Below are 13,890 nucleotides of genomic sequence, written 5' to 3'. Positions count from 1 at the left end.
ACAATTAAACAAACCAGTCTGCTATTGCATGTTCACTTACAAAATCTTTGTGAATATTCTGGAGTATGAACAACCACTTCCTTGTAACAAATTGGGCACGCCTGACAGTTACATATACAGTTATAAAAGTGGAAAACATTATTAAAAAAAAAACTTATGAAGTGAGTTTACCTTATTGATGCTAAGCCATTGACTACCACAACCAACATGATATATATGTTTGCAAGGAAGAGTGAGCTGGCGTTCGCCTCGTTTATATTCCATTTGACAGATCACACACCTGCAAGTCCAATTTGGAATTGTGTTAGACAGATCCACCTACCTGTTCGACTCGTTTACCTTGAATACAACCTGTTTGACTCGTCTATCTTGATTACAACCCGTTTGACTCGTTTATCTTTGTTACGACCTGTTTGACTCGTTAATCTTGATTACGACCCGTTTGACTCGTTAATCTTGATTATGACCCTTTTGACTCGTTAATCTTGATTACAACCCGTTTGACACGTTAATCTTGATTACATCCGGTTTGACTCGTTTATCTTGTTACAACCTGTTTGACACGTTTATCTTGATTACAACCTAACTCGTTTATCCTGATTACAACCTGATTGACTCGTTTAGTTACCTCTCATTTTTTGATTTTTTTCTCCAGAAGAAACCACACTTGAACTTTGAAACCGGGAGCATGGAAATAGCCTCTTGAGATAGACCCCGGCTTTGACTTCCAACTACCTCACCTAACTCGAGCAGTTCCTACAATTTATAAACATCATTTGTAACAAATCTTAAACATTTATTCAGAAAATAAAAATTGTAACAGATATTGATGAAACACATCAAACCTCATAAGTCATGTTATCAGGATCAACATTGTCCTCCCACACAGCCTGTACAATATAGAAATTTAAGCGTGTTATTTACACAAGATCTTTAAATAATTAGTTGCTTATCAAAATATAGTTAGCAAGCTTTATACCTGATAATCTCCATGGTTATGATTACTTTGTGGACCTGAAAGTTTGCATATTGCATATGTGAAGTATGTTAGTTTAATATTTGAAATTTTCAATCTTTTAATTTTGTAGCAGGGGAAAGAAATAAATACTCACACTCTGCTATCAGATTAGCAATGGGGTTTGAGTTTGGATGATCATCTTGTTGCATATGTACAGATGTAGTTTCATTAGTCATGGTTGTAGGATTACCCAATTGCCTGATATAACCATTGTTCCCATATGTTTCATCATTAATTGCATAAGCATCACAATAATCATAATATGATAAGCTTCCAGGTTCAAAATATGCAAACTTGTATGCATTGGTGTTTATTGTAGATCGTGTGCTCTCCTGTAGACAAGTGACTAATTAGAAGCCAATCAAACAGTAAAAACAGAACCTTTTCTAATATAGATGCTGAACAACACTTGTTTTAAAAAAATGTTTTTTTACTATTTTATAACCATGAGAAACCGTCACCAGAAAACTCAAGGGCCCACCAATACCCTGATGTGTAAAACACAGTTCGTTGGACAGGTAGCCTTCAAGAGGTTAAAGCGGAAACTAGTAAGAATGTTGTTAGTACTTAAAATTCTATATATGTACTTTGCCTATAACAAATTACGCAATAAGATTGATATTGAAAGAACCTATATTTACCTGAGGATATGTAACTTCAGAAAAAATGAAATTGACATGTTCATATGTAAGTCCTTCAAAGAAATCCATAATGCTTCAACTCAAAACTATAACTTATATCAAATTCAGTGTGTATGTGCCAATTCCGCCTTGAATGTAACTTTATTCAACAAGTGTTTGTCATACAAGAGCAATCAATCATCAACATCAATTTAACAGGTTCCTCAAAACTTGATGAATTCAATTGAGGCGGATCAAATGAGCGCGATCCCAATCCTACAAAAGCACAAACATCTAAGAAATCAGATTGATCAAACAGCAATTATTTGAAAAATTGAAATGAGACATTCATTGTTTAGCTAAAAGCAGTCCTCTGCCTTAATAGCATCATAAAGCACAATAATACAAAAGGCCTCTTTAACTCACTATTGCAATAACATACCATGTGCTAGGGTTCCACAGAATATAAACTTAACCTACATAAAGTCTGATTTAACCAAACGCAACAGATAAATCATTATCTCGGTTACTTTTAATATTATTTGCTGCAGAAACTTCACGAAAAACAATTGCTTCACACCAATGTTGCAAAAAGTGGCTAGGCACTCGGTCGCTTGCGAAATTGTAAGCCTAGGCAGGGAGACCTCGGGGAGTATTGAGACATGACAATTATTAAAAAAAAAAAAACGAACTAATTTTCAAGTAATTTTATATATGCCAAATACCATAAGTATACTAATATTTATACCAAAATACGCTAATATCAATACAAATCAAAAGAATACATTTCAAAAGTTGATACTTATATTCTTTAGTAATAACTTAGACATAGAAATCGTTTAATTCTCGGGTGGGATCCGATACAAATAAATTAACCTACTAAACATACAAATAACTATTATAATTACAGTTTTGAACTAGAGTAATTATGTTATAAAAAAAGTAAAATAATGTTATAATAATTGCTCTAGTTCAAAAGTTACGTACTAATAATAAATACAAGTGTTAACATAATTACTCTACTTATTTGTTAACTTTTCACGATAAAATCATTTGTATTTGATCCAAACATGTTGGTATCTCCGTGAAAATATATCGAAAATATGTGAAACTCTGACTTGAAGCAAGTTAACTGAGTTGAGCCGACTAGCTCCGAGTTGGACCAACTCCGAGTAATGTTGGCCGAGTTGAAGAAAATCGAAAACATGGCACAATCAGCAATCGGAATATCGAATTACAGATCAAAACTAATGAATACCCGATCACAATGCAACATAATATTAATTTTCATTCTCCAGTTACGAATATTATTATTATTTAATTAATTAATTTACCTGCATTGAATGATCGCGGCGGCCGTAAGGAGAGAATCAGAGTATCCAGCAATCGAGGTATATATATACAGTTATGGTGTATGTATAGGTAGAGAGAGAAAGAGAGGGTTTCTTTCTCTCTCACTAGAACTTGTTCTCTCTGTAATTGTAAGTAATGAGTCTGTCTGTCTGTCTGTCTTTGGTGGGCCTTTTTGCAGGGAGTTGTTACAGTAGGTGGGGGTGATCAACTGCTTCGCGGACCACTGATATATAGTGTGGTAAACTGGTAACACACGTGTCAGAGACTGCTCGGTTATTTGTTTAAAGTCACCGCCAATCAGGTCACCAGTTTGACTATTAACGAATTGGAATGTGAGATCAGTTTCTGTTTTTTTAAGCGCGTCTGTGACTTGAGCTACCACAGTATCACCCTTCCCCTGTTTTTTTTATTGTCGGTTTCTTTTTTCTCAAAAAGTAATTTAGTTTCTAATAATAGATTTAATTTATTAATTCAGGGTGAAATAAGATTCTTTATACAAACTAGTTTGTTCGAATGATGGTTAAAAAGTATCAATTTAATCGGGTAAAATCCGAAATATATGAACAGAATTCACCTACTAGACTTGTTTTTAAAACGAGCAGTGACAACTGGTAACAACTTTGACGGTCGAGAAGTTGACGATTAATAGAAACAGTTCACTTAGTGATGATAAAATATGAAAATTTAGAAAACTAATGAATCAATGCAATATCGTGTTTCTCAAAACAAAATGTTTTTTTTTTCTTTTGTTGTGTGTTTTCAAAAACCTAGAATTTTGAATTTATTTCTAGGTAGAAATACAACTTAGAAATAAATTCAAAAGTTGGTAAGCAGTATACATAAGATGCATGCTCTTTCTCAATATAAACAATAGGTTCTAGTAAAGATTATTTAGATATCTATTAAATTATATTACCGACACATCAACACTTGGAGTTTTATTAGGGATGAGCGTTTTCGGTACGGGTACCGATTGGTATCGATACCGTACCGGTACCGATTTGGTACCGTCGGTACCGAATCGGTACCAAGTTTGGAGTTTTCGGTATCGGTACAGTACCGGTACGGTTTGGTATGGTATTGGTATTTCCCGAATTTTTCACGATATACCGGTACCAAACCGATACCGGTACCGTACCTGTACCGAACCGAACATTTTGGTACCGGTACCGGTACCAACAATTTCCGAATTTCGAGATCAGGATTTTCATGATCGGTACCGGTACCATCCCAATCTCATCCCTAAGTTTTATACCTTTAAGTAATGCGCTTTACATGTTATTCACAACCATTATCATATCAGAGACAAATCTTAATAAAAATAGTTGAATTAAGCTCCATTGAAGCCTAAGATTCACTAGTTTCAAGCTTTATCTCTAAAGCCATAGTTTATTTATGAATTATGTTACAATCTAAAGTTTGGTTTAGGCTTAACTTGTTTATATTTAATTATTAAACCTTTTCATGGGTGTATATTTATTTCAAATATTCTTATTTTTAATTATGTATACCATGATATCATTTTTATTTTTGTTATATATATATATATATATATATATAGGAGAAGTATAGTTTGAAAAACCCTCTTGAGTTGAGAAAACCCGTGAAAACCCTATGTAACATTGTTTTTTTTTTTGTTAATATATGTTGTTACATTTAATACAAAACATCGAAAACATAAAAAAAATGTTTTGTTATTTTTTTATATTTTTTAGTAATTTTTATATATGTTTTCAGGAGAAAGAAAATGTAAATAAACTTTTACATTTTTTATTCACTTTAATTGTGGACCACAAGATTTAATCTTTAATTAAAAATATGTGGTTGAGAACGAGTTTCCAGAGTTTTCACAACTCAAGTGGGTTTTTATTCTAACCTAACCATATATATGGTTAGGTTAGAATAAAAACCATATATATATATATATATATATATATATGGTTAGGTTAGAATAAAAACCCACTTGAGTTGTGAAAACTCTGGAAACTCGTTCTCAACCACATATTTTTAATTAAAGATTAAATCTTGTGGTCCACAATTAAAGTGAATAAAAAATGTAAAAGTTTATTTATATGGTTAGGTTAGAATGTCCACAATTAAACCATATATATATATATATATATGGTTAGGTTAGAATAAAAACCCACTTGAGTTGTGAAAACTCTGGAAACTCGTTCTCAACCACATATTTTTAATTAAAGATTAAATCTTGTGGTCCACAATTAAAGTGAATAAAAACTGTAAATATAAATATAATTTTTTCTCTCTCCTGAAAACATATATAAAAATTAGTAAAAAATATTAAAAAATATCAAAATATTTTTTTTGATGTTTCGATATTTTGTATTAAATGTTACAACATATATTACATGTAACAAAAAAACGATGTTACATAGGGTTTTCACAACTCAAATGAGTTTTTATTTTAACATTACCATATATATATATGTGTGTGTGTGTGTGTGTGTGTGCGCGCGCGTGTGCGTGCGCGTGTGTGTTGTGATTACTATCCCCAGTCAAAGAATATAATTATTCAACTATTACATAACTAGTTTTAGAGCCCGTGTTATACACGGGATAATTCAAATTATAAGTAAAACAAATAATTACATAGCGTTTATGAAAAAAAAATGTATTACATCTATACTTGTATCTATAAAATGTGTACATAAATTTATTTTATTTATATCACAAAATGATTTTTTTTAAATGAACTTAATAAAAAAAATATTCGTGCAAAATCGTACCCGAGAATGCTTCTTTCTATTGAAAAATTAATTCTCGGTGTCATATATGTATAATTGAAAGAATTTTAGTTATGAACCAATTTTGAAAATAAGACTTTTCATACGATAGTAGTTCTAACCACTCAACCTAAATACAAAAGAGGCGTTACCTTTATTGATATCTTTATCAATTTACCACCCATCAAAGGAAAGTAGGATATTAAATTGTAGCAATGGGTCAAGAACTATGTTTTTCTGAGTTACACCATAAAAAAGATTTTGATAAGTTTCAGATGGCTTCTCGACTTTGTCATAATGACAACATAAAAAAATAATATATTAACCCATTCAATTTTGTGAATATTTTGTTTCATCTGAGCATAGTTTTGCATGACATGCTTCCCATACAACGTTCTAATCACCATTGAAGGAAAAATTAATGTTGGCATAAATATTTCAAATTTGATAAAAGTTAGAAGCCTTGATGGCATGTCGAAAGTGTTTGCAATATTTTCTTAAATTTTAATAGTTGAGAGAAAAATAGTCAAGTTGCCAAATCCCGAACCTTTTGATTATTTCAACAAAACACCCTTAAAAATAAACTTGAAACCCGAATCATGTTTAAAATTCTAACTTTCATACTTTTGACATTTTAAAGTCAACACTTTGAACCCATAACAAATTTGACGATAAATCTATTTTGCATTCTCAAACTTTAAAAAATACTCAAAATTTTCATTTTTGACCTAAATGTAGTTAACTTGCACCAAACAATCTATTTACCAACTTTCGACCCATAAAATCAAATTTAACTTCCACAAAAAACTCGAAACAATTTTCATTTGAGAAACATGATTTGTTGTTGACTTTTTGAATTCACCAAGTATTTTGAAATAAATAGTAAAATAGTATGTTAATATTTATATTTATAAAAATATATAGATATTTTATAAACATAGTGTAAAAGGAAAGTGAATAATTATTGATTTATTACATATATTAGGGTATATTAGTTTTGGAGGGAAAAAATTATGAGAATTAACCAAAACATGACAAGTGTCCTCATTTATTTTACTTTATTAGAATAGGTAGATAGTAGTATCTTTTTGTGAGCTCAAACAAGCGCGATGTGTGGATCTCGGCTTCAGGCTTGTTTCTTAAATAGGCACCAATTTAGACTTGAGCTAGGTTTAAATTCATCTAGTATCAACTTAATTTGAATTTTAACAAGCGGTCCAGGTGGCTTATGAATCACAAAACTTATTTACACCCTTAATAGAACATGTGATGTTGCATATGGCTGAGACCATTTTTCATACCATACAAACGAAATATCTAATTTATATAAAATAGAAAAGGGATTAATATTTGAAAGTTGTACCAAGTATTATTTTTGTTATAATTTATGAATAAAGTTCTAAAAATGACAATAAACAGCCCACCAATTTCCCAACTGAATCCTAGATATGGTGTAGAATATGATTAACCACATGGGACCTCGGAGCATTCCTGGATTATTAAATTTGATCAAAGGAGTTCACCAAATGCTAACTACTTTCCACCGAATATTATTTGCAAGCAATCGTAAATCTTAATCACTTGCATTAGTGACTAAAGAGTTTTATATTTAGAAACTCCAATAACAGCTTAAACTTTAACGATTTCATTTGGTTATCTTGACCTAAAATTTTTCGTTTGTCCTTGACCTCAAGGACTTGTTTATATATTCTGTTATTTTCCATCCTTATAGTTTATTATTTTTTATTTAAAGGCTTTCATATAAGAATTTATTTATCTTAAAACCCATAAAATGGGACGGATTATGTGGACCATCTGACGATAAAGGTAATTATGGGTCGACACGTAATTATCCAAGTCCTCGCATGGAAAACAAAATAAGTCCGGTTGTGTGTAATAACTCGAAACCTAGAATGATCATGAAAGACGGGACAAATGCAGTATGATAAGGACATGGTGGATACGCCGCTGATACATCGTATATATAAGTGTCATTGCCATATTCCCATTTGTGGCGCCTTTTCTGGCCATTCAAAGATCGACGTTATTGTTTTTGTTTAATTATGTATATATAAAAATGTTAAAACTTTTAACAAACTCATCATATTAGTTGTTTTCTTTTAAAATTTTATTTTTATTTTAATTTCGGGACGAAATTTCTAAAAGTTGTGAATCCTGTAACATTCGTAACTTTTCAAACCTGAAAACCCGACCCATTTTAAAATTTTTGGTTTTGTTTATATATATATATATATATATATATATATATATATATATATAATGAAGTTAATTAATTTTCGTTGTACGTACTCTTCTAACAATTGTCAATTGTTTTTCGTAATTGGATTTGTAGTTGACCCGTTTTGTCTTTCGATGTATTTCATTTATTATTTATCATTAATAAAATATTCCCGAAGATTCAAGTTCATTACTCATTCATTTTTAAAGAATCTTTCGATAACTAACTTCAATAAACAGTTTAATTGCGTTTTAACGGCCGAATATTATTAAATTGATCCGCGAAACTCGCCGGAAACGGCCAAACGCAAATTACACCAATTAATCCTATTACGCTCCAATTGTACTTATAAATAGGACCCTAAGCAACGACTAAACTCGTCCCAATCATTCTTTCATCTAATACACTTCCTAAAACCCGTAAATTCTCCTTCAAGTCTCGTTTTCCGGCAAGCGTTGTTCGTCAACAAAAAAAAACCATACCAGGTAATTATAATGTGTATTATGATCCTTTTTCAATGTTAAACGAAACCCTCAACCTAATTTTATCTAACATTGAATAAATTAACGGATTAGAAACCTAGGGTTTTCCTAGTGAAGAAGATGAACATGTGCTTATGCATTTTTATTTTCGTTCTATAATACTTCCAAAAGGTCTTCCTAGACCAACTGGTTGGGGTATGTGTGTTTGGGATGAGAGCTCATTTTTTTATGATCTTTTCTTAATTTTAACTTAACTTTATCTTTATTAATTAAAACTAATTAATATTTAATAAATTAATTAGAAATTAAGACTTTAATGCAAATATCTTATTACCCATATCAATGCTAGGTTATTAGCCAAACATTATTAAAATATTAGTTGACCGCCAAAATTCCGTTAAAACATAAAATATTATAATAAAATTTATTAGTTTATATTTCGTTAATTATCTAATTCATAATAATCCCATAACATAGTTATAATTATTTGAGGTAAAATCTCTATTAAAATCCGTACAATGAAATATCGTAACTCTCTCATTGGCATTAAAATTATAATATTAAAGTTATGTAAACCGTTAAGATTACCGTTAAAACTTAAAATAATGTTAATACATATTAAAATAGTGCAACATATCTAAAACGAAAGTTCACTAAATCCCGGTAGCTATTCTTGATTTTCTTTGCATTTTAATTATAGTTTGAGAAGTTCAATCGCTTCGGATTCTTTAACGTACTTTCGGTTGCTTCGGTTTCGTTATTATGATTTCGGCTTTTATTACAAGTTTATCTTCGATCTCGAGGTGAGTTTCTCACACCCCCTTTTTAACGCTTTTACTTTTTGGGGGTAGCATATGTATCCTATTTACTCAACGATTTATTGAGTCATATACAAAACTACAATTCATTACATAGACTTGTGTGTTTACTTGATTACTTGCTCAGAATTACTTGCTCAGTGGTTGCCTCAATAAGTATGATCATACGCCCCTTTGCACTCAGGTCCATTTGTATCGAGTGGAAAAGGGACCTCATATCCGAGTACGTTGGTAGCCCCAACTGGAAAGGACCTTTGTTTGTTCTTTACACTCAGGTCCATTGCATCGAGTGTAAAGAACCCTTACGTGCTCATTTCATAAGTTTCATGGAATTGTATGATTTTTTACGTATTATATCAAATTGGGGGATTCTCACCAGCGATGTTCATAGCTGACTTTATTTTATACATATGTTACAGGTGTAAAGATACAAGGATGAAAGTTAATAGCATGCTTATAGGATATTCAAAGAACAACTTATCATTTTGTTTATTTATTTGTTACAACTTATATTATTTGATAAGCTTGTGTTACATGATGATTTAAATGAAATAATGTTATTATGGTCACATAATAGTGTCACGTGTGTTTGAGCAATCTGTACGTCACACTCAGGTGTTTCCGTTTTAGCCGGGGTGTTACATAGGTTATGAGAATCTGAAAGTGCAAAACATCAAATATATATTTGGTTTTGGCTCATAAACAAATTGAAAGTGGTTCGAATGGGTGCTAATGAATCAATCTTACGCTTGATCATCAGTCTTCGGTCCAATAAGCTTTATCACTATTAAAGTCTAGTTGATCGATATCACTGTCATGACGTCTCACAAACATGATGGTAATCACCACTTCTCGTATCACACTAATATATATGGTGACGATCTCCAATTCTCATTTCACTTAGTATGGTAGTGATAGCTAATAAAAATGAGTGTTCAATAGTTCTTACAATCTAACTTCTCATCTTGCTCTCTTTCTTCTTAATAGTGGAATATGTGAAATAATAACAAATAACAATTGATAGGGTGTTTTGACATCTTATTTTTTTGTCTTTTTGCACAATGGGTTAGTATTAAGTGTGGGCTTAAAGAATAGAAAAAACAAAGCAACAATAACATTACACGCCATTGATGATAAATTATTGGTAATTGTCTAATAATGGATAATAAATTTTTTTAATAAGTTTGTTTATTTTTTATTTAATTCAGTTTTTCTAACCAAATGACTAAGAAAGAAGGTAATTTAGAACATTCACTTCATATAATGTAGATTAAAATTTAAAAGTTTTAATCAAATTTAACACTGCATTGTTCTTCAAAATAGGAATCATGTTTAGAAACTCACTTCTCATTCATCATGTTTAAAATTTCACTATTCTTTCCTTTTGTATATTTCTCATACTTTTTGTAAGTGATTGTCAAAACTAATAAAAGAAATTGAAAAATATTATTTAATTGATTAAAGAGATATGTGAAATAAGATTTAAAAGAATTTTAAAAGATAATATTTTAAGGATAATTAAGTTTGGCTAAATTATATGGATAAGAATGGACCAAATGTAAATTTAATTTTATTTGTTATATATAAGTTTCATTATAGTAAAACTCATAATTTATAAACCTATTTAGACTCAATCCACATCTCTATAATTTTAATAAAACACATCATCTTTAAATTTATTTCTTATTTTCTGAAAACCTCTTACGTCTCATCCCTCATATTCAATTGAGTAATACATTTTTTTTCTTTTTTAATTATTTTTCCTCTTTAATTCCACTCACAAATAAGGGAAATTCTCAAAATAGGTATTTATAAAAACAAAATTCTAGTTTTAGATATGATTTTTAAATAATTCCAAAAAAATAGGTATTATAAACTAGTCGTGACGAGTAGATTATTTTAGTGCACGGGTAGTTTGCAGATCCAATCAAAACATACCACGTAGTCATCTAGTCGTCACGACTAAAGTAGTTGCATGCATCGTAATCAACAACCACGAGTACTGCATAAATGTTTTAGTCATGACGAGTAGATTACAACGTTTCGAGACACGAGTAGTTTACTAAACTAACCATAACGAGTTATTTTGTTTATCAAATTCATCGAACCGGTTAGTTTTACAAGAAACTAACTTGACCGATTAGTTTGAAATCTCAAATAGTAAATACGAGTAGTTTCTTCTTATACATTCCCAATACGAGTAGTTCTTCCGTAAACATATCCAATGCTGGTAGTTTGTTACCAGTTAACCCGCCGCGACTAGTTTGACCATGTAATCTACTCGTGGCTACTCATTTTAGCTTTAATACGATTTAATTATAAAATATTCTAAAAGATTACTCGCTGCGGTGCAATTAATTGTAGTTATGTAATTTCCGTTTGCAAATGCATAAACGACGCGTCTACTTTATCGGAACCCACATCTTCAAGCCGCGGCGAGTAATCTTTTAGAATATTTTATAATTAAATTGGAGGGTTTTCTGATTGGCATCACCATAACACAAATCGTATTTACGAATAAAAAAACACCATTAGGTGATAGTCAACCGCTTGGAGTCTTTTATCTCTGAACTACACATCCGTATCGCGGCAAGTAGGATTTAGTTAATTGCACCGCAACGAGTAATCTTTTAAAATATTTTATAATTAAATCGTATTAACGCTAAAATGAGTAGCCACGAGTAGATTATAACGTTAAACTAGTCGTGATGGGTTAGCTGGTAACAAACTACTAGTATTGGATATGTTTACGGAAGAACTACCCGTATTGGGAATGTATAAGGAAGAACTACTCGTAGTTACTATTTGAGATTTCAAACTAACCGGTCCAGTTAGTTTTTTGTCAAACTAACTGGTTCGATGAATTTGGTAAAAAAAACAACTCGTTATGGTTAGTTTAGTAAACTACCCGTGTCTCAAAAAATTGTAATCTACTCGTCACGACTAAAACATCTATGCAGTACTCATGGTTGTTGACTACGATGTATGCAACTACTTTAGTCGTGACGACTAGATGGCTAGTGAATTTACTCGTCACAGTTAGTTTATGGCCATGTGGTATGTTTTGATTGGATCTGCATGCTACTCGTATACTAAAATAATTTACTCATCACGAGTAGTTTATAATACTTATTTTTGGTATTCTTTGAAAATCATATCTAAAATTAAAATTTTGTTTTTATAAATACCTATTTTGAAAATTTTCCTCACAAATAATATTAAAAAATAAATACAGGGTGAATAGTGACACATAAAATATGAAAGATGTGTTTACTTTACCCTTTTTCCCCAAAAATATGGAGAAGGGGAATGGAATAGAATGATCTGTTAAGATATTTTGTTAAAACATGGAGATGGGGTTGGAATAGGAGATAGATTGAGAATGCTTTAGATCATCATATACCGAGCATATTCTATTTGTTTTCATTGGTCTTACATCTTGGAGTTGGCTTGTTAATCTTGTTGTTTGACTTTATTAATCTTAAAGTTCTTTTATAACGGTAATTTTTATTTTAACATCTAATTTCAATTTTACTTTGCATTTGTAAAGATTTAAACTCACAACCTCAAATTTATAAGAGAATGACACCATACCAATAGACCAGCAGATCATGGTAATTAAATTTGTTCTTTCACTTATAATCAAATTATGTTCTTTTTTGATTCATCATTTTATCCATGCCTCTCTTTATCTACCTTGTCCGGTACAAGTATCTAACTTTTTTTTATTAGCACGTGACACACACAATTGCCAGCACTATATCTAAGGTTTTAACTTGTAATTTATAAAAAATAATAATAACAAAAAGGCTCTATATTTTACTCAACACTTTATAGCCAATAAAAGTCTCCTTTAAACAAAAATGTCATCTCAAAAGCGTTAAGCCTATCACTCACACATTTTGAGTCGTTACGTAATTTAATATATTTACGCACACTTTTCTGCATACCCGGTAAAACAGTAAAACACAACTCTTTTGACAATAGTGACACTTGTAACATTCATTAAAGGTTATTTTTCTTAGGGTAGGCATGTGACGCATGAGGTGAGGGGGAAGCAAGTTACGTAGCTCACAATCATAGGAACACCACGTTGGTCACGCTTGAGTGGTCTATTAGTGTGCATCCCGTGAGTGTGCTCACGCTAGCGAGTTTTATTTCTTGGACATCACATTTTTTGAATTGTTGGTAAATAACTTAAAAATAAAAGATAAAAAGTCACCTATAAATACCACATAAACCTTAATTTTTTAGACAAAAATCAATTACTAATGGGATTCATCTTTATTCTCATTATTGTCATCATCCTCCAAGAACGATAAGGTTTTCATCACACCAATCGTAGCCGTATGTGGCACAATCTTTAGTACAACTAGCTAAAGGTTCACGTCCAATAGAACAAGAGTTCGTTTAAACTAGGAATGTGAAAGCTATTAATGATTATCTTGTACGTGGCTATTTTTTGGATGACCCTATATATACAGACAGGTTCACGCGTCGTTTTCAAATGAGCCGACAACTATTTCCATGAATAGTTAACGATTAGAATAGAGAGAAATGCCCTGGTTCCAATAAAAGTATGATGCGAGAGGAAGACCTGGTTTTACCCTATTACA

At 31.0% G+C, this 13,890-nt stretch overlaps 1 protein-coding gene across 1 annotated transcript; it reads right to left on the bottom strand.

The window, feature by feature from the left end:
* Positions 1–134: 134 nt before the first annotated feature.
* LOC143590091 (E3 ubiquitin-protein ligase BIG BROTHER-like) lies at positions 135–1,949 on the bottom strand. The gene is made up of 6 exons (XM_077070680.1): positions 1,660–1,949; positions 1,113–1,350; positions 980–1,014; positions 846–890; positions 629–756; positions 135–280 (listed from the first exon to the last, which is right to left on the bottom strand). Exons 1-6 carry the CDS (start codon positions 1,726–1,728, stop codon positions 142–144), a joined length of 654 nt encoding a protein of 217 aa, XP_076926795.1. The 5' UTR covers positions 1,729–1,949; the 3' UTR covers positions 135–141.
* Between the last annotated feature and the right edge of the window lie 11,941 nt (positions 1,950–13,890).

Source organism: Bidens hawaiensis, unplaced genomic scaffold, assembly GCF_021521415.1.
Source record: "Bidens hawaiensis isolate Kalapana, Puna unplaced genomic scaffold, B.hawaiensis_p1.1 tig00038159_1, whole genome shotgun sequence".
In the NCBI taxonomy this organism is placed as follows: Eukaryota; Viridiplantae; Streptophyta; class Magnoliopsida; order Asterales; family Asteraceae; genus Bidens; species Bidens hawaiensis.
Note: the sequence above shows the minus strand (reverse complement) of the source record. Positions and strands in the feature narration are given on the sequence as shown.